Source organism: Dermacentor silvarum, chromosome 7 (genome assembly GCF_013339745.2).
Source record: "Dermacentor silvarum isolate Dsil-2018 chromosome 7, BIME_Dsil_1.4, whole genome shotgun sequence".
NCBI lineage: Eukaryota > Metazoa > Arthropoda > Arachnida > Ixodida > Ixodidae > Dermacentor > Dermacentor silvarum.
The window spans coordinates 52145014-52168456 of record NC_051160.1 but is presented as its reverse complement, the minus strand read 5'-3'; the positions used below and the strand labels follow the sequence as shown (position 1 = coordinate 52168456).

Here is a 23443-nt window from a genome sequence, read left to right as displayed (position 1 = left end):
TCGACTCTCGGATCTTCTGCCCATCTTCTTCTGAATACAAAGTAAATTTTCTTTTATGAAGCCTCACGTTATGGTTGAATGCATATTGATAAATACCGACATACTGTTATGACAAGCTTTAATATCGGCGCGTGAAAGCGTGTGACGCGAGTAAGACCCGCGGCATGTGGGTATACAATATCGTACTTTAATAAGTATAAGGTTCCCCAGCTCCTAACTCCCCCTTCAACTCTGTGCGTTGTCATTGGCACAATGCATTGCCAAAAACAGCTTATCATTGCTCATGTACTATAACGCTGCTGTCTGGCCGTCAAAACAAGTAGAGTTTTGAACGCCTGGTTATTATAATGCCGACTTTCATATAACAAAGTATTCACGGCAAAGTACACCCACAGTTTCCGCGGCGGCTGGGTGGCGATGTCGTTCTGATGCCCACCACGAGGTCACTGGTTTGACTCACGGTAGGGAGCCTACATGTCGTGCCTCCTCCCAGGCGACATGTAGGCTCCCTAAGTCAAGGCCGCGGGAAGCGCATTACAACTGCGGTGGCGGAATGCATTACTACTACTACTACTACTACTACTACTACTACTACTACTACTACTACTACTACTACTACTACTACTAATAATAATAATAATAATAATAATAATAATAATAATAATAATAATAATAATAATAATAGGCCACAGCGTTCGTGTGTTTAGTTTTATGTTAGCGTTACTAAATCACAGGTCGTGAAAATTCATTCACAGCCGTGCACAATGACGCCCGTCGCGTCCCAGATGTGAATTTAAGGCGCGAAATCTACGCAAGGCTTGTTATGCCGGAAAAAGACAAAAAAAGTGCTGTGGCGACGCCACCTTCAAGTTTTCGGACTCTCTCTCTTGAACCACGGCCTCCGAGATCGGACAGGCACGCGCCGCCACGTCTCGGAGGCCATGCCTGAACTTCGTAGATTTTGACAGAGTCCGGGCAAGGCTAGTTAGCTGTCAATATTTAAAAAAAATGGTTACATTGCAAAGAAGAAAATTGCGAGGACACCTAAGCACTTCGTATGAGTTGTGAATGCGAAAGCATTAATGTCCAATTGAACGCCGCTGAGCGGTCCTTCGAGTTGTGAACTCCTCGCGGGGAAGCGAGCGCGTTGGGACGCTTGGCCAACGCCTCCTAGATAGCACAAGGACGGTGCCCTTCGATCCGTGACGTCATGCTACCTTGCCCGACTGCCATAGAATTTATAGAGGATGCTCCCGAGTAAGCCGCAGTGATTTTGACGTCACTGCTTTCGTCACACCGGGCTTGGCAATGGAAATTTCGGTCCAACTAGCATGATGTCATAAAGCACAGTGCCCAGGCCTGCTATCTAGGAGGCGATGATCTAGACTCCCGGCTTCTGAGCGTTGGGTCCTAGGTTCCAAACTCGCTACCGCCAACGTTTTTCCTTTCGAATTTATTCTGTTTTTAATACATTAATTTCTTTATAGCGATTACCGAGGCGAAGTTACCGAGGCAAAGACGCAGGCAAGAGCTTGCGCGGATAGCACAGGCTTCCGATGGCGAGGGTGACGTGGCGTCGCAGCCAATGGGAATTTAGGTGCCGTTTCGCCGCTACAGACGCCGGCTTTCTCGCTCGATGAGCCGTTTGATACTTTCGCATCAATAACAAAAGGCCAGACTTTTGTACACTTTTATGGGAAAAAAAACACAAACCTCCAGAAATGCTGAGTAGTTCGTGATGTTACAACTCCTTCGTTAGCGCCGCGGATTGGGCACGATATTTTTAAACTTAAAGTTAGGGCTTCAGTTCTTCCAGAAATAATTTTTTGTCAGCGGAGGAAATGTAGGATGTGAAGTTTTGAAAGAGTGTATAATCCAAGCCAAAATTGATTTAGTGTTCCTATTTGGCATCATTTTAATTACAGCAGCGGTAACTATACCTACGCAGTCGAAACCACAGTGGAAGGATGCAGACATACAACTCGTGAAACCAGTGATAAGAGCCAGTGACCGCTGCTCCTTACATTATAGACATCCTTCTTCGTGTGTAGCCTGAAGATAAATTTCTTGAAGGTGACGTCCTCGAGGGTGTCTTCCAATCTACTGTCGCTCTGCAAAAATGAGAGAAATGTAAATGTTAAAGGCCAAATGCAATGAGATTTAGTGTTTCGTAAAAAGTATTGTTTCATATTGTACAGATTTGGCTTCAGTGCTCACTTTTACGCTTGAAGTACATGTGGATGCATGACGAAAAGCTCGCCAAAATAAACCCTCTTGATGCTGAAATTTAAAAAAAAGAAACGAAGGAGAACAAGAACGTCACCATTACACGCACCGGAAATGATGCGGAATCCAGAACATTGAGAACTAGCGCGGCGCCTGTCCATAACACCATTACATATAGTATATCCTCCGAGATCCGGTGGAGCTAGCGGCGTGCTCAAAATCTTGGAGGCCACGATCTGGGATTCGCGTAATATCCGCTAACCACCAGGTGCGACGTCGTCTGGTAGGGTGTTATTTAAAGGCCGTTACCAAGAAAATTCAACTATTACCAGCCCTGCAGCCTTGCCGAGATTGCTTTGATAGTATATACTATTTATTTAATTGTTGTAGTTGTTTTTTAACCCTGCAGCCGGCATTTCAAACGTGTTTTAGACCCACGTAACGGAAGAGATGTCACTGCACACTTAGCTTCTTTCGGGCACTTGTTTTGCATTCATGTGGCTAGAATCTATTACACAGTCCGCCGAATGATTGTAATGCTCCAAGGCTGTACGCAGCTTTCTCTTTGGTCGGTGTTTGCTACCAGAGAGAAACTGTTTGATGCAATACGCTTGGGAATTTGACAAAGACATGTTCCAGCGCGTAAGAAAGAGGTGCAGAGACAGAAGGACAATAGAGTAAGTAAAGCGGTGGGCCTCTACCTTTTCTGGCTCCATTTTGTCTCTGCACCTCTTTCAATTTTTCTTTCGCGCGCTGAAACATATCCTTGTCTAATTTCCAACAAGCTCAACTCTCTGCCTTAAACGCTTGGAAAGTTTCGTGGCTGGAGCTGGTCGAACGAGAAGCTCGTACTCTGCTGGAGTGCGCTAGGAGAGAACGACTGAGTGGGGCACACAACGGCACACAAGGGTGCACACGGGCAACTTTGTGTTTATGCAAATTTCTCGTGTGTTTATGCAAATTTCTCGATGATCTCCTATCCGCGTGACGCACACTGTGTACCTTTTAATGCGTAAGCATTGTCTGGCGTGTACCCCGGAGAAACCGTGTCTGTCTCATAACGCCTTGTAACTGGGAAATGATTGCGTAATTGGTGAAGTTAAGGCATTTAATAGTTATACAAGTGTAACTGTAGATGACTGGTAGCTTTAGAATCGATTTAAAAAATGGTCATGTCGCCGTCGCCTCTACATAGTCATTTGATGCAATAAAAGTATAAACTGATAAGAATAATTAATTGGTAGATGTGGTTTGGCAAAAAAAAAAAAAAACGCGTTGTGGTAGCGGTTAGGCTCAGTTTACACGATCGCTTCGAAGGGATCGGATGTGCCGAGACGAGTTCTTGCAATGGCACCGAAGAAACGTTAGCTTGGTGAAACGGAGAAGCGGCGTATACTAGGGAACGCTGAACGACAACGGGAAAGAAATTCGTGGGGCTGCAACGTTCACATGGGGTAGGCTTACAATCGAAGCTGTTAAGGCTGCATACATGTATGGGCTGCATACATTATGAAATCATACATTTTTTTTTTCATACGGCACCTCCGGCAATTAACTTGCTTGGAAACCCGGAAAGGGAAAGCTTTCTGTCTCAGAAACGTGCATGGGTGTCATTTGTACGTCACTCCGTGCTGCACTCTGATGGATGACACTTTCTCCCGTTCATTCTCTGTACGCATATATGGTATCGTGTTCTGCCTCGCTGTACCTGCCCGAAGTACCAGTACGAACAGTAGGCCCAGTAAGGAGACAGGCAGCCTCCTTTTACCTCTCTTCGTGGGCACTTCTCGAAATTTCCGAATTAAGAGTGAAAATGACACGAAAACCAGAATTTCCAGGTTTCAAACTCAGCGTGGCATATATTATTATCTACGTTGGACATTACACGCTTACACATGCCGTAAAAAAAAAAAAAAAGGGGGGGGGGGGGGGGGGGGGGCTTGAATGCTTGCATAGCACCATGCACCAATGAATGTGACTCAGAAAATCCGTCGACGCTCCGACGTGTATACTTACAGGGCCAGATGCCTCGTACAACTCGCCCAAGGTGTTTGCAGGTACTCCGATCAGCCGTTCGGCTTGTTCTCCAAAGCAGGTTATCCACTGTTCACCGCTATAATCCGCGAGCTTCGCCTACAAGCGAACAGCATTAAATTAGCCCATTTTCTCAAATCATCGCCGTTTCACATTTGAGGGAGTCACTGCGGATCAAAGCGGGCCATGTCGCAAATGTGCTTCAGTAAAAAAAAAAAAAAAAAAAAAAAAAAAAAAAAAAAACATCGAAAGCAGAGAGAAGTGCGTTCCCGAATGCAGGTTTTGTTTTCTTGCTTTTTTATTGCTCTCTCTCTCTCTCTCTCTCTCTTTTTTTTTTTTTGATGCGTGGAAAAGCCGCTGGCGTTTATTTCTATAGGCACGTAGAAAGCCGCAGCATAACAACGACTTATAATACGCTGTTTTTCATACCATGCATAGGCTAATCAAAGCACTTGTAATTTTCTTAGGCAACATATACTTAAAAAGAAAAATAAAACGTTATTTGTGAGATATAGCGAGCAATTCCGCCTATTCAACTGTGTTATACATGAACGGCCGGACTTTAGACCAAGAAATAAATTAGGAACTCGGTAATAACAAAAATTATGACTGCTTAAATTCACTGTATAATTCAACGCGAACGTTGCAATTGCAGAACCGAAGCTAAAACTAACACACTTGACTTTCCGCTCATTACATTAAAAAAATATATTACCAGACAAACCGCTGCAAGTATCTACGGAGAACGTTGATGTTTCTCGTGGCCAATTTCAAAGGCAAACATTTCGTCGAAAGCAACGCTCGTCTCAATGTTCCTAGTAAACGAACGTCCCTCGAGTGCAGTGCGGCTTAATCTATGCATGCAGCTGTATAACTTGTGCCTGAAGAGAGTAATTATAAACCATTAGGGACACCTTCGTTGAACATCTAACTGCACATTAGGCAATATATTTAAATATCTAATCGGAGTAAGAAAGAAACAAGTGTGACGTATCACGAGCTTGCTACTATAGTAGAAGCCGGGTCACTATCATCAGCGTTCAGCTAGGAAACACGTGCATAAAGCGGCGTCGCGAGGCCTAATATCACCCTAGCGTATGCCAGTTCATGCATATGTGCTGTTCATGCAATCCGTTCAGCGTCGGCATCAGAGTCGAGCGACGTACCGGGTTAGAGTTCTAATACATCTTTCGTTTATTAATACGCATTTCTGTAGTAATGACAACGTCTACTATTGCGATGGTAGCTCCAGTGCCGTTCCACGCAAACATATATACTTTACACTACGATAACATCACGAGTCACCACCCTACCCAGCTTTTCGGTTAACGAATGCCAATTGGTAAAAAAAAAAAAAGGGGGGGGGGGGGGGAGGTTGAGCGACGTCTCTATGTATGAGCAGTACATGTTCATATAAGGAACGTGTGAAGAGAACCTCATAACCAATAACCAACATGTGACGATAACGTTTGTATAAACGCCTTTCGGTATTGTTTTGTTCGGTGGCTGCAGTGCTAAAAGGACAGCGAGTAACTATGCCCATCATGGGCATGAGCTTAGTAATTAGTATTGGGTCAGTGGTTGGCATTAACAATGCCTAACATTGCACACGTGGGATTACAACGGCTAGCAACGCTTTGCATTGCGTCAGTGGCTCGTGAGGTCTGCGGGCATTGCTGTGGGCGCTTTCGGTGTTTTTCGCGAAATTAAAATTAAAGAAAAGGGGAGAGGGAGGTATACTATGACCCGTGCATGAACGATGACTAGATATATAACTGGCTTTCAATATGCACCCTATATTGTTTCAACCAAATTAAGGAAAGCTGGCTTCTCCACACAATCACCCAAGTTCCGGAAAAGCCAGCCGTGACAAGCAGCTCTCGGCAAGCTACGCAACGCAAGCAAGTCTGGTCAACCTTCGAAGCCCGTCGCGACTGTCACCTGCAGGTCTCTAACGATAAGAAGCGAAACTTCTCAGTGGAGCTATCAAAACACACGCGATCTAGTGCAGGTTATTCAGCCCGCGGGTGATAACCATGATCACAGTGGTTCACGAACCATTATCAATGGCGAGTTGGGCGGTGGACGCTAAGCGAGCTGAAGGAAGGACAAAAAAAAAAAAAAACACATATTTTTTCTGCGGAAGCCTTAACGTGACGAGCACGTTGCGTAGAATCCAAGTTATTTGCGAAGGCTAGCGACAGCCTTGAAACTGCGTGCACTCACGTCGAACTCTGCGACACTGACACCCGATATCGAAAACGTTTCTTTGACAATATCATTTCACTAGTTCACTTCTGTTTACGCCAGTTTATCCTGAAAGCTAATTTTCAAAACAGCGGTACCGTGCCGCATCTACAGTGAGCCATGTGGGCGTTAAAGAGGTTCGTTGAAGAGTTACACGTGGCACACATGTATACATTGCCACATATTCAGTGACCCAAGTTGGTCCGATGGTTGGTTTAGATCCATGTTCACTCAGCAAAGAAGCCCGATTTGCTACCCTTAGACCAAGGACTACCCAGTGACCTGCAGGTAGGCGGGAAAACGGTTAGATACAAACGTACATAGATACATAGAAGCATAGCCCCCAGAAAGTGCGTGACGTACCCAAGGAATGGTAACGTATTAATTCTGCTAAATTTCAAGAGCGACACTTTCTCTCTCTCTCTCTTTCGTGACCAGAATCATCACATGCTCGTACCTGAATGTGAGGATACCATTTGAAGTTCTTTGTCAAGCTTATGCATTTCTCGCAGAGGTAGTAGTCTCCAGCGTCCTGGTCGAACATCTTTTTGTTGTTGCAGGATTCATTGGGACAAGCCTTGTATAGTGGGCGTTCGTTTTTAATGGCAGAGACGCATGCCATGACGCTGTAGTAGGCTGGTGTGTTTCCCCGGCCCAAAGACTCCGTCGCGGCTTGTGCCAGGCACTTCCAGTTGGCCTTGCCGTCGTCTGCGAAGTGACCCGATTGGCGAGTTGTCACACAAAGCAATGCGCGCGTACGTCCAACAGACGATTACATGACGTGGAAAAGAAAGACGCACGACGCGAGCAATGGCTACTGCGCCTGGCTGTGTCTCAAGAGACAAGGTTGAGGAACTAATAATAATAATAATAATAATAATAATAATAATAATAATAATAATAATAATAATAATAATAATAATAATAATAATAATAATAATAATAATAATAATAATAATAATATAATGAAAGCAAACCAAGAATATCCGCTTACTGAGGCTTAGAAGCTCGTCAAAGAATTCCAGAAAACGTCAAAAAACAAGCCCTCCATAACGACGCGCCCCACACTGGTAAACCTATAGCACTGGCACTTCTTCGATCGACATACAGGCGGCTCTCCAACGTCCGGGCTTGTTTTGAAGCCACGGAATAGGTGTCATCGAAGTCGGGTGATGTGAGATAACAAATAAAACGAACACATATGAACGAGAAGAAAGGAAACCGAAGGGCCCGATTATTATTAGCCAAATCATAAAAATCCAACAAACGATGACATCAAAGACAGTATAGGGGAAATAATTCGCAGTTATTAATTGACTGACAAATAATAAATGAATGGAAATGAAGGTGGAGGAAAAAATCACAGCCCAAGCACTCCGTACAGATGGTTAACTAGCGAAGCTGAAACGTGCGGCCCCGGTGTTTATCACTGGGTTAATCCCGACGGTTCATTAAAGTATTTCTCAATTATTGGTTACGTCTTTGTGTTTATTAATGAGTTTACACACACGTTCGGCTGCGACGGAGAGAACGATGTCACTGACGGTATATGCCCACAATCCGCCGTTGTCGCTTGCGTTCGATGTCTCGAGTTTGCTCGGCGGCGTGGTATAGCAGCATTCGCCCGTCACTGCTGCTTGCGATTCTTCGACATTAGATTGCTTCAAAATTAAATCTGTCCGTTACGTAAGACAATGAATGGCTCATACTCCCGTAAACGCGGCCTCCCCATTACGACGACAGAAGAGAAGTGACATTCTATGCTGGAATGAGGAGCGGCAACGCAGCCAGCTGTGGAAGACGACGACGACGACGAACGCGGGAGCAGTGGCACGAGCGCGTGCCGAGCACGAGCACGAGCGCAACCCGAGGGGGCGCGCCAACAAGCCAGCTGCAGAAGACGACGACGCTCGAGCCAATGATGATGATGATAGTTTTCTGTACACAGGCGACGGACAGACGCTTTTTCGTTTCGTCTAGCCAAATAAAGCTTCGCTTTAAAAAATGTGGGCAGCTTGCACTAGTGGTGCAAGGCTGGAGTAAACAGCGGAGCTGGTGGTCGACCTAGCTTCTTCGAGGTTTTACTAGGATTGGCTAAGTTTTGCTAGGAAATGCTAAGTGCTGCTAGGCACGGTATTCCGAATCGGCTCGCCGCCAACGTACAGATTCTTGCTTGGCCGCACAACTCGCTTCAAGATGAGCGGCTTATTCTTCGGGTGTCCGGGCCTTCTTTGGTCGTTCCACGTCAAGGCTACATGTACTCGCCACAGAGTCAACGAGAGTTCTGCCGCAGTCGCGGCGGCTCCGAGCTTTATCCCCCCGGTGACGTCACGGCCAAGCTGCGCCTCCACACTTGCCGGGGCATGGCTGGTCGAAACCTACCGAGCTGCCGCCAGAGGCGCCGGCTGCAGTCACGGACACCGCACGCGTTCGGCACGAACGCGAGGAAACACGGTTGGCGTCGGCAGCAGCTCTGCGAGTTGCCTCGTCGGTGCTGCTACAATTTATTTCTCTCTGGGGGGGCGCTGCGATCGCCAGAGTGTGAAGACGCGGCCCACTTTGGCTCTTCGATGTTTTATTTTAAGTTTGCGTGGAACTATCATTCAACGTGGTAAACATTGAGCAACGACACCGTGAGTACTTTCTGTGAGTGTGGTGTGCTTTTTCACGGCTCCAATTGACGTTTTTTTCTGGCTACGAGGACTTTTTCGACGGCGACCCACTGACCTAAGCCTAACCACGTCTGGGCCCAGCCCGAGTGCGGCCTCGGCGAGGCCGGCCCGGTGAGCACGACATCATGTCGCCACCACAGCAACATTCGCACTCCAGTGGACCCAGCACGGAAGCTCCATGCTTACCTCAGCTTAGAGACGCCGAAAATTTGAAGAATAGCCCCTCCAAAATGCCGATAACGCGACGAGCGAAGCGCGCTGAGAGCGTCGAAACGCCGAGTGAACGCCGCGCTACAGCCGAAGACGCCGTGGCGCGTCCCTCGATGGAAGAGGCCAGAAGGAGGGAGTCGCAAGTGAACGACCAAATGGATATTCAGGATGCTAGCGAGGACGACAACGACGATAGCAACGACGAAGACAACGAGGACAACGGAAGCCTTGAATGGTCCTTTTTCAGCAAGCGGAAACCAAACAGAAAAGTCAAGCCCGAACAGCTTCGCCTCGAACGGGTAAGTCGACCTCATTTTGCGCTCTCGATCAGGCCACTTAACAAGGTACACGTACATGACATACCTAAGCAGGCTATAACAGCAGCACTAGAGATGACGGCGAGAAGTTGGGAACTTGCAGAATTATCAATTTTCCGCTACGACCCTGCGGCGAACTGCATAAAGGTTACTGTCAGGGATGAAGAACACGCGAAGAGGCTTGCGGCGCTGACCCGACTGGCTGAGAAAATGAGCGGTCGCGTTCGTACGTATGAAGTGATAATTGAAAGAACGCCAACACAGAAGGTGGGGAACAGTCGGGGGGTCATCAAGGTGCGTCCCGGCCAGACCATTGAATATATCAAGGATCACTTGAGATGCGAGACGGCAACTATCCTAGAGGCACGTCTGCTCGGGAAGACAAACATGCTGCTGCTAACATTTAACACGGAATCTCCCCCAAACAGGCTCGTATTCGATTATGAGATCACAAGGGTGCATGAGTACAGACCGAAGGTTATAGCTTGCTACAATTGTCACGGATTGGGACACATTGCCAAGTATTGCCCTTCAGACGAAGTTTGTAAGCAGTGTGGTAGAAAACACCCTCAAGACAACGAATGCGACGAAGAGCTATTCTGTGTCGCATGCCAGAAACAGGGCCACATATCGCTAAACTCGGCATGTCCTAGCCGTGCACCGAAAGACATTAAGAAAGTCGTGCAGAACACAGAAGAAGGTCAGAGGACAGTGACCTGGGCTGAAAAAGTGCTGGCAGGAACATCCACACAACCCACACTATCCGCTCATTATGAGCAACAAATAAAAGAACTCAGAAAGGAAAATCAACAGTTGAGAGCAATGCTGCAGCAAATACTCGCACGACTACCACCAGAGCAACGAGATACGCCACCACCGCCAACGCCACGGCAACGTGAATCGGAGACGCCGGCAGACCGAGAAAAACGCACGCGTTCTAACAGTCGGGTCGGGCGATCAATTAGTCGAAAAATCACGGCAAACTCTAGAAAGCCGCAATACGTAGGACCTGCACAGACTCAGCAGAACCAGGCACCGTCAGTGTCAAAACCACTCACAGCCCAAGACTCGGCGTATGCGCAGATGCTGAGCATCCTAAGGCAGGAAAGACACACTGAGACCCAGCGCCTCGAAAAGAACCTACGAGAGGAATTTCAGACAGTCACGAATGCAATACAAACTCAGATGAAAGCGATATTCACGGAAATTCAGAGAAATATTCAGAAGCAACATGATGAACCTAAAAGGCGTAAGCCAGCAGATGAAAGATGACGGCAAGGCCTATATGCATCCAATGGAACTGTCGAAGTTTTACGCAGAATGGATCCACACTAAGACAGCAAATTAAAAAATTCAAACCCCTTGTCGTGCTTCTACAGGAGACAAGGGGACCGTGCACTATTCAAGGTTACCGAACCTTTCAGCAGGCTACAATACTACACCAGGGCAAAGGAAACCAACAAGCGCAAGGCCAAGCTGCCCTTTTAGTTAGACATGATTGCACCGCAACCGAACTGCAAATACCAGATTTGTGTAATGATTTCAGAGAAATTGTGGCAGTAAAGCTATGTCCACGCGGGCACCGGCCAATGGTTGCAGTTTCCGCGTACTACAGACCCCTAACGGGCAAGCACCGGAATGACTCCTACCAATGGCTCGGTAAGGTGCAGGCACAAGCTGGAGGCCTTCCCATTCTAGTGGGGGGAGACTTTAACGCCAAGCATCAAACATGGGGCTACGCCAAAGCTGACCCGAGAGGACGCATACTGCATGATGCAATAGAAATGTCAGCTCTGGATATATGCAACACACCAGAAACACCAACCCGCATAGGGCTACACGCGCGACAACAGGACACAACGCCCGATCTGACACTAGCCACTCCAGGGCTCATAAGGCAATGGGACGTAGAATCGACGACATGGGGAAGCGACCATTTACCAATAATCATCACGCTCAATCGCAAAAAGATCCGAGAAAGGAGAGAAACGGTGTTTTTTGACTGGAAAAAATTTCGAATGGCCACCGGGGACTCTTTTGCGGACTTTGAACAATTCAGCGCTATGATAGCGGAGGCACGGCCGGAGGCCAGAGAAACTATCCCATGCGATGACACTACAAGTCACATGGATATGCACCTTGCAAATCTATGGCGGAAGGTCAACCGCCTCACACAGCAATACCGGTATAAAGGAAAGCGTCACAAAGATCTAATGCGCCTTAAGCATCAATACCGACTCATCAAGGAATACCAACAACAACTCGAAGCAGACACGTGGCACAATACGTGCGCGAAGCTTGGCCGGGAGCCCGGTCTAAAAAGGCTATGGCAGATTTTAAGGAGCCTTCTTGGGAGAAAGAAAGGCGCGCCTCCTCTCGCGGAACTCTTTTTGCGAGAAGAGCCTGCCGTGCTGGAGGAGCGCGTCATCCACACTTTCTTCCCACATGCTGCCGAAGCGCCTCCGGAACCGCTGCCTTCTGCCACGATAGACAACGCGAAAGAGGAGCTAGACACGCCCTTTACGCTGAGTGAACTCGTAGCGGCCCTTGCACAAGGTAAAACGAAGTCAGCTCCCGGGCACGATGGAGTGACTTGGCAAGAACTTCGAAACCTCAGCAATGAAGCTCAAGAACGGCTCTTAACAATTGTCAATGAATCCTGGGAATCCGGACTAGTGCCAGATTCACTAAAGCTTTCCCTCATCTACCCTATACCGAAGCCGGGCAAAGACCACACGAAACCAGCTAATCTACGCCCCATAGCTCTAACGTCAACTATCTGCAAATTGATCGAAAGAATGCTAAACACGAGAATGCAGCACTACATGGAGTATGTACAACCGGGTTTGCATCCTGCGCAGGCAGGTTTTCGGCCGAACATGGGCACACATGACTGCCTCTGGTTGCTCCGCAGAGTGATCAACCGCAAGTCTCGCAAACAGATGCCTGACTATATTCTTGCAGTCGATATGCGTAAAGCATTCGATAACGTGAAACAAGAGGTCATCTTACAGGAATTAGCAACCAGGTACCCTAGCCAAAGAACATACAATTGGATCCGTAGCTTCCTCCAAAGCAGACCAATCCAGCTCCATGGCAAGGCACCGGGATGGAGTCCGAGGACCTACTACTTGGATAGGGGTGTGCCCCAGGGCTCCATCCTCGGACCTATGCTATTCAATCTGGCCATGACACGGGTAGCAGAAAGTCTTGAGCGAGACACTTCGGCCCGTTTCACTATTTACGCCGATGATATAACAATATGGACGGAAGCGGCGGATTATTCCGACATGCAGAGCATGCAAACTGAACTGCAAGCAGCGATCCTGAGCCTTAGCAACACTTTAGATAACCTCGGACTGCAACTCTCGCCGGAGAAGACGGAACTGATCAGCGTAGACGGAAAGAAAGCGACCAATGTAAACAAGCAGATCACTTTACACATAGGCAAAAGCGATATTACGTCGACCAATGGACAAATTAGGATCCTCGGAGCACAGATTGCTAGCTGCAACAGCCCCCAGCTATGGATTCGCACACTAAAGCAAAAATGGAGACCGCTATTGCACATGGTTAGACGAATATCGAGCAAGTATGGTGGAGCGCGTCAGAAAGCGTGCCAAACGCTTGCAAAAGCAGTCGCGGTTGGAAGGATTCTTTACGGGGCACCCGTGTACGAATTCTCTGAACGAGACCTCAGCGACATCGAAAAGTTACACAGGGCCACCCTCCGTACTATCACTGGGCTACCGAAGCACACGAGGAACGAGGACCTGCTCAAGCTGGTAGCGATTCCACCCATACGGGACATAATCAATGAAGCACGAATTCGAATGCGATCCCGGTTGGAAAACACGACTCAGGGAAAACAGATCATCGCATGGGATAAACAAGTCCATGCGAAGCCAGAGCCCGCGGAAGCGACCATAACGCCACCATGGGAAGCACCACTGGGCATACGGAGGCAACAACGCCCTATCGCCAGACGAAACGTGGAAGCTAGACAAATATTTGAAAAGAGATTAGAACTAAGAACGCCGCAGCACACCATTGACATCTACACGGACGCTGCAATCAAAAACGACATGGCAAGCATGGCCTGGGTTAGCACATCTGCACCCCAACACAATGGCTATCACACATGTCAGCTTCCCGGGGGTGCAACCTTGCACGCAGAACTCTTAGCTATATGGGGAGCGGTCAACACCATTCCCATTGACATGGGAGACATTGTAGAGCAGAATGTGCGAAATAATTATCGGATCCTAACTGACTCGTACGAAGCGGTGGCCGAATTAACGGTGCCTACGACAGATGATGCTGTGGCCAACGACACCAGAAAAATGCTAAAGAGAATACAGGACAACGGGACAAATGTTGAAATCATATGGACACCGGGGCACACCGGCACGGATGGGGGAAACGCAGCCGCTCACGCAGTTGCCGCGCAAGCGGGTGGGCTTGATTACACGTACAGCTCCCCACACTCCATTTCCTCGCCAAACCCCGCTGACCAAAATCCATACCTAAAGATATTGGCCGAAGGCTCTCCTAGCAGAGCACTGATGCATTACATTCGCACTAAAATAAAAGCAGATAGTAAACGGAGACTATTAGAAGCTACACCAGTACATGTGTTTGACAACGGCGGCCTTACTCGCACGGAAGAGGTTTTTTTGAACAAGGTTATGGCCAATGCTGCATACACACCACACATACTTGAGAAATGGCACCAAACCAGACAAGCTACGACTGCGAACACTTATACCCGATGCACACATTGTCAGGAGTCATGCAGAGCAGACTTGCAACACCTCATTTGGAACTGTGCAGCTTTTTCACAAGGGAGATCCAACATTCAACATTTACTGCACGGAGATATTAGAACACTAGGAATTGAAATACAGACTAACCCTGAAACACAGAAAGCCATTGCGACATATGGCAGACAAAGTGGCTTGTTTCGAGTAGTGTAGAAGGGGTCGACCAGCCCGTGCGAGAGCGGCGGAAGTGAACATGCACCTGAGTCTGCATAAAGCGGGAGATCAAAGACTGAGATGAAGATGTGCCCCAGCCAACAATCCGGGAACCCACATTCCTTTCCCACCTAATCCCCAACAGCGGCCTAGAGCCGTCCCCTTCCTTAAAATAAAGGCTTTATTCATTCGGTTGATACAGTCAAACCTTGTGCTTGAAGATATGCTGATTTCAAGGCTGCTACCCGTTGCAAACGCGCGCGTACCTGAAGCCGAGTAACTGCAGAAGTCCAAAGGCAGATGTCATCTGCGTATATAGAGAGCCAGATTGTTTTAGGCAAAACGTCCGCTAGTCCAATGAACGTCACATTGAACAACGTCGGACTCAGTACTCCTCCCTGAGGCACGCCGCAGTACGTGTAATGTTCAGCTGTGGGGCCATCTTCTGTTGGGACAAAAAACGACCGGCTAGTTATGTAGTCGGATAACCAACGAAGCATGCGGCCGCCGATTCCAATAGCATGGCCGCTGGATAAAAAAAAAAGAAGATGCGGCCTGCTGCGTCGCGTCGCCGTCAATGGGCGAGAGCGTCTCGGCTAAGTTGACAGTTGCGGCCGCTGTTTTTCTTGAGGGCGCCACTGCTACGGTACGCAAGGCAGACGCCGGTTCGTGCTACAATGTGGTTCCCTCAGGATTTGTGCGTGTTGATGTGCATTTTCGTGCGCATTCTCGTGTGCTTTTTTGTGTGACCGTGTGTGTGAGCAGCTTGCCTCATGTTTCTTGTGCTAGAGTACGGTTGTCTGGTGTGCGCCTGTGTGGCAGACGGTTTTTTCTAGCGGTGTGAGAACGTAAGAAGAGACGCTACTGTGAAGTACCACCAATTCCCCTGCGATCTACAGTGTCGGGAAGCGCGGCTGAAGAATATTTCTCGCCAAGGGCCGTCAGGGAAAGGAAGCAAGTGGCTGCCAAGCGGCAGGCCGTTGGTATGTTCGTTACGATGACTATAAAAAATAACATGAAGATTAGGCTTGTGCTTCCGACCGCGGTGCCGACTTTGTTTCCCGGTTATCCGCAGTACATGCAAGAAAAGAACGCGCAGCCCAGGAAACGTTTTTTTTTTCGAGCCCAGGAAAAACAATGGCCGGAACTGCCAACTCAGCCGAGACGCGCTCGCCAACTGCCGGCGATGGGACGCAGCAGGCCGCACCTTTTTTTATGTAAAATGAGCCACGAATGAATTGATCAACTCCGGGATGTCCAGAAGGTCCACGATACGGCGGTGACGCTTGACCTTCCCGTCCAAACACGGGGTCGACCCGCAGTCTTGACCCTATAAAACGGGGTGAAGATTCTTCCGACTACCTACCTACCTAGTGGCCGTGGCACTACCAGCGCAGACGGAATGTTGAAACGTGCGAGCGGAGTTCGGTTAAAGAGAAGAAAGAAGCTGGGTTGGATCATGTGCGGCGCCGTGGACTGTTTTCGCTGAGCCATGCCTTAGCATTCATCATCTTGTAAATAAACGCGATCCATCGTTTTAAAGTCGTCTCGTAGAAACATGTAAATCCACTCCCGATTATTCCTAATAGAGCACTTCTTTTCATTTCATCTGACTCGAGCGGGCAGCCTTCATAGAGATCATTCAGGCTCACTCTACAAAAGATCGGCACTCCTGGGGCAGACTTTTAGCATATGTGGGGTAATAGGCACTTTTATTAAGGACTTTAATATACAGCCTGTAATGTGCAAATATAAAACGCGTTATTTGCGGCCTGATTAGAGTCACTGCCGTGCGTACAAACGCGGCTGTGGAAACGCTTCTGCGCCAACGGCTGTACGCAAGCAGTGGCGCCGGAGCGGGCGCGAGGAGAACGAGACCCGAGACACCGTTTCGGCGCCACGCAACAGGCCACACCTTTTTTTTTATCCAGCGGCCGTGCCAATAATCTCCAGGGAGGTTACGATGGCATCATGTGCAACGTTGTCATACACGCCTTTCACGTCGAGAAAGAGCGCAATTAACTGATATGATTTTACGGCTTTTCTCCTGCTGCACGAACGTTGTGGGGTCAAACGCTGTCAATTGAAGAACGATCCCGATGAAAGCCTGCCATGGAAGCGGGGTTAGATATTGTAACGCTCGAGATACCATTCTAGACGTGCCATCTTTTCCACAACCTTGCCGATGCAGCTGGCGAGAGCAATAGGGCGATATGCCACCAAGTCCTACGTAGATTTTTCCGGCTTTAATAATGGTACCAGCCGACTTAACTTCCATTGCCGGGGAACTGTACCTTAATGCCTGGAGTTGTTAAAGCTGTTCATAAGCGCTCTTCTTGCCTCTTGTCCAAGGTGTCCCAGGGCAGAATAGGTGATGCCGTCAGTACCTGGAGAGGATGATCGCTTAGAAACTGCCAGGCCAGCTTCGAGTTCTTCCATGGTAAAAGACACGTTCATTTCGGGTACCTGAGCCGCTGGGAGGTCACTTACATCAACGTTTGTGTTGAAAGTCTCACCAGTGACTCTCGCACAGAATTCCTCCACCACACCAAGCTCTGTTTGGCCAAGATGGAGGGCCAAAGCTGCAAATGCGTGTCCTTGTTGTGGGGATGAACGAAGACCACGTACTATCCTCAAGATATGTGAAAGCTAGCGGCTTGCGAGGGTCCAGTGACTCGCAGAATGCCTTCCATATCTCACTCTCTAGTTTGTCTATGCCACGCTGAATTTTCTTCTGATCGCGACGTGCGTCTCTCACATCATAAATTGATTTTCTGCGTCTGTATCATCGCTCTCCATGCCGTCCAATCGTATGAAGTCTTTTAAGTTCAATGTCGAAATCTATTCGGTTTGTTAACAGCGATGATGAACACTTCGCCGCTTTAAGCGCTTCTGCAACGGCGTCATCGATGTCGCCGGCGAAATCTCCCCCACACGCTTCTTACATAAGCGACGTAAACATAGTCCAATCAGTGTTCAAGATAACACGAGAGAAAGACCAAGTGAGTCCATTAATCGTTAAGTAGGTGGGAATGTGATCACTCCCATGGAGTCTCGACATCGCAAAACCATTTAACATGTGATATAAAGTTCCGTGACACCAAAGTCGAGTTCAGGCAGATGCTATACGTAGGACCCCGCAGATGCGTCGGGTTACCATCGTTCATGATGCGGAGGTCATAATCAGAGGCAAGTGATGCCAACATTCCTTCCCCTGGAGTTAATCTTGGTGCTTCTCCAAAACAAGTGGTGCGCATTGAAGTCCCCAGCGATGACACAGGGGCCATCAGTTTCCTTTCATATGTATTTCAGTCTTTCAAAGTCAAACCACCGTGATGGGGTAATATAAGAACCAATAAAAGTAAAGGCTATTTTGTTCTTTTTGACGCGGAGGCATACGTATTGGTTGTAGTCAGGAGGCTGAACAGCATGCGAAACATAGGTCATGTCCATGTGGATGTAAATGAGAACGTTGCTCCGTTGCTCGCATGTGGAAGACGCAAAATCTTCGTCACCAGATAGTCTGTAGGGCTTTGATACGTTCGATGCACGCATAACAAGTATAGGGAACGGATTATTCAAGATAAATTGGTGCAAATCCGAGATGTGGGACTTCAAGCCTGTCATTCCATTTAAAGATCGTGGCACTTCTAACTTCAGTGCGAAAAGAAAGTACTGGGTGAGCCATTGTGCTTATAGGAGGTTTGCAAGTACTCGATTCAGTGCATTCAGTATTTGCAACGCGCTTTCAGCTGTTGGTGTCTGCAGCTTGTTCAGTAGCATGCGAATCTTGTTCATTAGCGATCGCACCATTATAACAACTTCCCGATCCATTTCAGTCAATTAACCGGCAGGAGATGCCTGAGATGGTCGACTTCCATCGGCGTGCAGCGATTCTGCTTGTGGTTACCGTTTTGGCAACGTAGGCCACGCTTCGGTGTCCGTATTCTTCCCAGTGCCCTTGTCATTTGTACGCCTTTCTGATGTCAATGGCCTCGGTGGCAGTGGAGGAGGTTACTGTGGACGTGTCATAAGCATCACCGACGCAGAAGCTTTTCTTGAAGAACGTCGGTGACGGGAGCGTCGTTTCCTCATTTTAGCGGCGGCTTCTCGATGAGAGGAATGATCTGAGGTATTTCTTTATGTTCTAAGTCTGCAAATGAAAAATTGAATTGAATATCTCTTGCCGTCTCTATTAAGACAGCCATTTTCTTTTTGATTTTGGAGCAATCTTTCGATGAGGCCTCATGAGATCCGTGGCAGTTTGGACATTTCATGACAGTGGCAGCACATTTGTCCGCGGCGTGTGTTTCAGCGCAGTGGGGGCACACTGTTTCGTTCTCACAGACGCTGCACACGTGTCCAATCTTCATGCATTTGCGACACTGTAGAGGTTTCGGTATGAAAGGCCGGAGAGGATGACAAAAGTGGCCAGCTTACCGTGAGACGCGAGGCAGTTGCCCTTGAAAACGATCTTCACGCAACGTAAGTTGCCCAGACGGTAGACATCAACAATGCCATCAGGGGTCACTCGCTGCTCTAACCAGAATCGGCAAGTCATTGCAGAGGATGGCCAAGTCTACATCATATATTACACCCGTGATGACATCAGAGCCCAGTGGGATGTGAGAGCGCACCTGGATGCCATCAATATCTGTTACTTTGCGTAGGACGCTAAGAGCACTCCCATGCAGAACATCAACCGCCAGTACATTTTTGCGGGTTTTCACTCTAATGTCCGTGATTTCATTTGGCACCACGGTCTCTAGCAGCATCAAGAGAGATTGCCTGTTAAGCCGCTTCATGTTACCGTTGGGTATCACAGGCTGTTCGGCCAACATTTTTTTCGGCGTTGTGACCCGGATCTTTTTATGTGTCGCATGAACGAAAAGAGGCAGCTCTTTTCAGAAAAATATGGGAAGGTCTGGTAGCTGCAACAAGAAAAAATCATCACTTCTAAGGCATTTAGAGCCATACCAATTGTACATCTGTAAGACGAAGTAAACAAATTAGTGGCGCATGTTTGCGATGCTGCCGCCAGACCCACTGAAGTGCAACTCCAGAGGCGTCCGTCCTTTATCCTGTTGCGATCAGGTAGATGTCGCTGAGATGTCGGAACATGCGCAGTACCGCCAGGTAAGCGGTGACCAATAGGGAAGGGAGCAATCCACGCAGGACGACACGTTTGTGGTTAGTCTTTTCGTTGGCAACAGACAGGTGAAGCTGTCCGAGCAAGCGCCGATCGTGTGGTGGGGTAGACCGACTAGCTGGCGTTTCGAAGCGCAACATTGAAGATATTGGAAATAGGTACTTACAGCAATCTTTAGGCGAAGTAGACAAATTTGTTGCCCGAGTTTGTGGTGCTGCCGCCAGACACACTCGGTCTGAGAAACTGGCATTCAAAACTATACTGTAGAAAATGTAAATCCTGATGTAAATACTTGTAACATGTCCCAACCTTCAATAATAAAATTCTGGTGCTGATTCTAATCACTGCGCGATTTTGGTCACGCTAATGAAAGTGACGCGAATTGCATTTTTTTTGCATTTCAGCGACTGAACGCGCTTTCTCGAATCAAAAATGCTGCGGAACATGTGCAAGACAGTGGACGGCTTCCTTATCAACGAGTTCCTTCACGACGACAACGTGCGGTCGGCTCTTACCTACAGTGCAAGACCAGACGATATCTTCGTGGCCAGCTACCCTAAGTGCGGGACAACTTGGACGCAGTACATCGCCTTCTGCGTGCTCAACAAGGGCCAGCCACCCGATGACTACACAGATTTCATGCTGCGCTCGCCATTCCTCGAACTCCTGGGTGCTGAGGCGGCACATCGTATGCGACGGCCAGGCGCTATCAAGACGCACTTCCCGTTCGACAGGCAACCGTATCACCCACAGAGCAAGTAAGAAGCCTGTTCATGTTATTTGACGTCCATTGCGTAACATGGTGCTGTTTGCGCTCGCGTACACACATCCTCGCATCAATGGGCTTTTCTTCCCGTCTCTCCAATATATCAATTTCTATTCCTTGAATGTTATCCTTGCGGTAAAAATGCTCATTCCTGTGGTCAAAATTATTAGATTCAATTCTGATCTATTCAAAATATCATCGGTGATTTGGGCACGAAGAATTTGCTGCAGAGAGCTTCAGGGTCCGTGCCGTAGAGTTGCGGCATTTACCGATACCAAGCTTACAGCTTCAATTTTATCATCCGCGTACCCTGCCACAGTCTAGGGTAGCCAATCATACGCTTTCTTTAGCTTCATTGTAAATTTTACTGAACAACCTCTTATTTGAAACTAGTTTCCGAAACTTAGGTTGGCAAAGTTTTCTACAAGACAGTTTCTACATAAGCTCACTTTACTAAATTATAGCCTACGCTTATAGCAGCTGATACGGAAGTCTTGTTGAAGTCATTTGTGTTACCGTTTGCAAAAGCTTTCCAAAACATTCCTTTCACGTATCGTTGTTTTACATACAATCACTGAAAGTTAATTCTGGGCAACAGCTGTTGATGTTGAATGATAAGTTGATGCTCAAAAGAAATAAAATTGGGTCACACACACTGTTTTTATCCGTATTGTTTTCTTTAGAGTGGGCACATCTAGTTTCCTATTTCTTAACGAAATGTCATTCTCATTATCCCAGAGTTGCTAGGACACCTTAACAAAGAAGTTGTTGACAGGTCTGGCTTATGCTAACGTAGTCCTCAGACAGGAACCCAAAGACGTCACTGATTTACTGCCTCATTAAAGTCATCTTATTGCACACAACACCATTACTTCTATTATCACGCATGTTTATTTCATGACTGCTGGGCGCAATATCTCTTCGTCAGTAGTGATCAACAATCGTGAAGGGCTCCTCTGATGAGATGAGGACCAAAAGTCCATGTGAATATTAAGCAGCCAAAAAGTTTCGACAAACCTCACACGAAAATAATTACTCAGGATAGTAACACGATATTTTCAATGTTTAGTGGTGCGAATAAACCTGAACATGCATCTTTGGTTGGCAAATAAAAAAATTAGGGAGCCAGCTGCCATTCACAGCTCCTGTTTGCCAAATGCGCAATGTGTGGCGCATGACAGGGCGTCTCCTCTTTGTTGCCCTTTGTCACAAGCATCTAGTTTCTAGCATGGTTTATTATTTGGACACATTTTGAAAGTTTCACTAGATGAATGACCATCAATACTTCATCGTTAGCATTGTGGCCCAAATTAATATGCGCACCTAGTGGACCTCACATGCCCGTGTCCCTCACGACAATCATGCCATTGAGAGTACTTCGCTTGTGTGGAAATATAGTGGCATCACTTCTGGGCAATAGTTTATTGCACTACCATGCAAACCCACTTGAGATCTATATCAAAGAGCATATCCCTTTGGGTATCTGATGGTTAGGTAATCATGGCCCAAACGGGTACTTCAGTAGCGACCACAAGAGCTGTTACAATTCTAGTGACCGGACCAAGTCCTTGCGGGAATGTGCTCACACATAGCGGTCTATTGTATTATTTTATTGATTGGGGATAGGTCCGCCAAAAATTTTAAAATGAAAAGTTCCCTTATCTTAACTTACTGAAAGGCTGATTTTACGAGGTGTGACGCATACATTTCAACTATAGGCTGCTTACCCTCTGCCAGCAAATATTTTTTTAACTTTATGATTTTTCTGCAGGTATATATACGTCACTCGGAACCCCTACGACTGCTGTGTTTCGTACTTCCACCATGTCCGCGACTCGCCTGTCTACAACTATACAGGGGCAACGTTTGACGAGTTTCTCGACGTCTTCGTCGAAGGAAAGGTTAGCTGCGGTGACTACTTTGACCACCTCATATCGTGGTACGAGCACAGGAATGACGACAACGTACTGCTCATCACCTACGAAAGGCTCAAAGAAGACACTGCCGGGTCAGTGTTGGAAATCGCTGACTTCCTGGGAAACCAGTACGGGGAAGAGCTGCGCCGCGACGCAGCACTTTTCGCTAAAATCACCGATATGGTGAGCGCTACTAGCATGCGCCAAGCCTTCAGCTCCGGCATCAAGTCCATCATTCCAAACCTGCTTCAACTGCCAGCCGACAGAGCTCTCAAGTCCGTTGAAGTATACAGGGACGTACTGAGCAAGAAGGGCATGTCATCCGCCAAGAGTGAGTTCATCCGAAGAGGCGTTGTCGGTGACTGGAGAAACTATTTCAAGGAGAATCACATCGAAAAGATGAGAAATTGGATTGCATCTAAAACGCACAACACTGACGTAATGAAGCTGTGGGAAAAAGCCGGGCTACCGTGACTGTCTTGTTGTGACAAGAACAAGTTGTACTTTATGTGGAAACTGTAATTGAAATATGTTGCTGTAGCTTGACACCCAGTATATTGCGCATATAATAAATGACCAAAGTCGCTATAGACTTCTACTATTCCGCCTCTCCCTTAGTGCTGTTACAATATTACTGTCAGCGTTACGGTTGTATTTTTTTTATTTTTGGCTACACAAGTACGAAGTGGCAACTCAACTTAGTTTTTTTACGATAAATGTTCCCGAATAGGATGTTATACGATGGTTTGTGCGCAGGAGGAAAGGTGGGTTATGGATGGATGGAATAAACTTTATTGAAGTCCTGCGGATTGTGACTCATCACGAAGCGGGCCGCTTCCCCGTAGGGACAGACAGGCCAAGCATCTCGGCTGCATCGCGGGTACGCACAGAAAATAAATGAGTTTTCATCTAGAAAGGCATGATCACGAT

General features: G+C 47.5%; 2 protein-coding genes across 2 annotated transcripts in view; one reads left to right on the top strand and one right to left on the bottom strand.

Annotated features, from left to right (window-relative positions):
* The window catches only part of LOC125947115 (replication protein A 70 kDa DNA-binding subunit-like), a 10974-nt gene extending 3728 nt beyond the window's left edge, over window positions 1-7246 (bottom strand). Inside the window, exons 1-3 of the mRNA XM_049671472.1 lie at window positions 6965-7246; window positions 4243-4359; window positions 2025-2111 (exon numbers count right to left, since the gene is read on the bottom strand). Coding sequence (XP_049527429.1) covers window positions 2025-2111; window positions 4243-4359; window positions 6965-7129 — 369 coding nt within the window. The 5' untranslated portion in view covers window positions 7130-7246. The remainder of the gene's footprint in view (window positions 1-2024; window positions 2112-4242; window positions 4360-6964) is intronic.
* Window positions 7247-20224: 12978 nt separating this feature from the next.
* LOC119458017 (sulfotransferase ssu-1) lies at window positions 20225-23211 on the top strand. Its single transcript, XM_037719808.2, has 2 exons — window positions 20225-20589; window positions 22369-23211. Exons 1-2 carry the CDS (start codon window positions 20264-20266, stop codon window positions 22985-22987), a joined length of 945 nt encoding a protein of 314 aa, XP_037575736.1. The 5' UTR covers window positions 20225-20263; the 3' UTR covers window positions 22988-23211.
* Window positions 23212-23443: the final 232 nt, after the last annotated feature.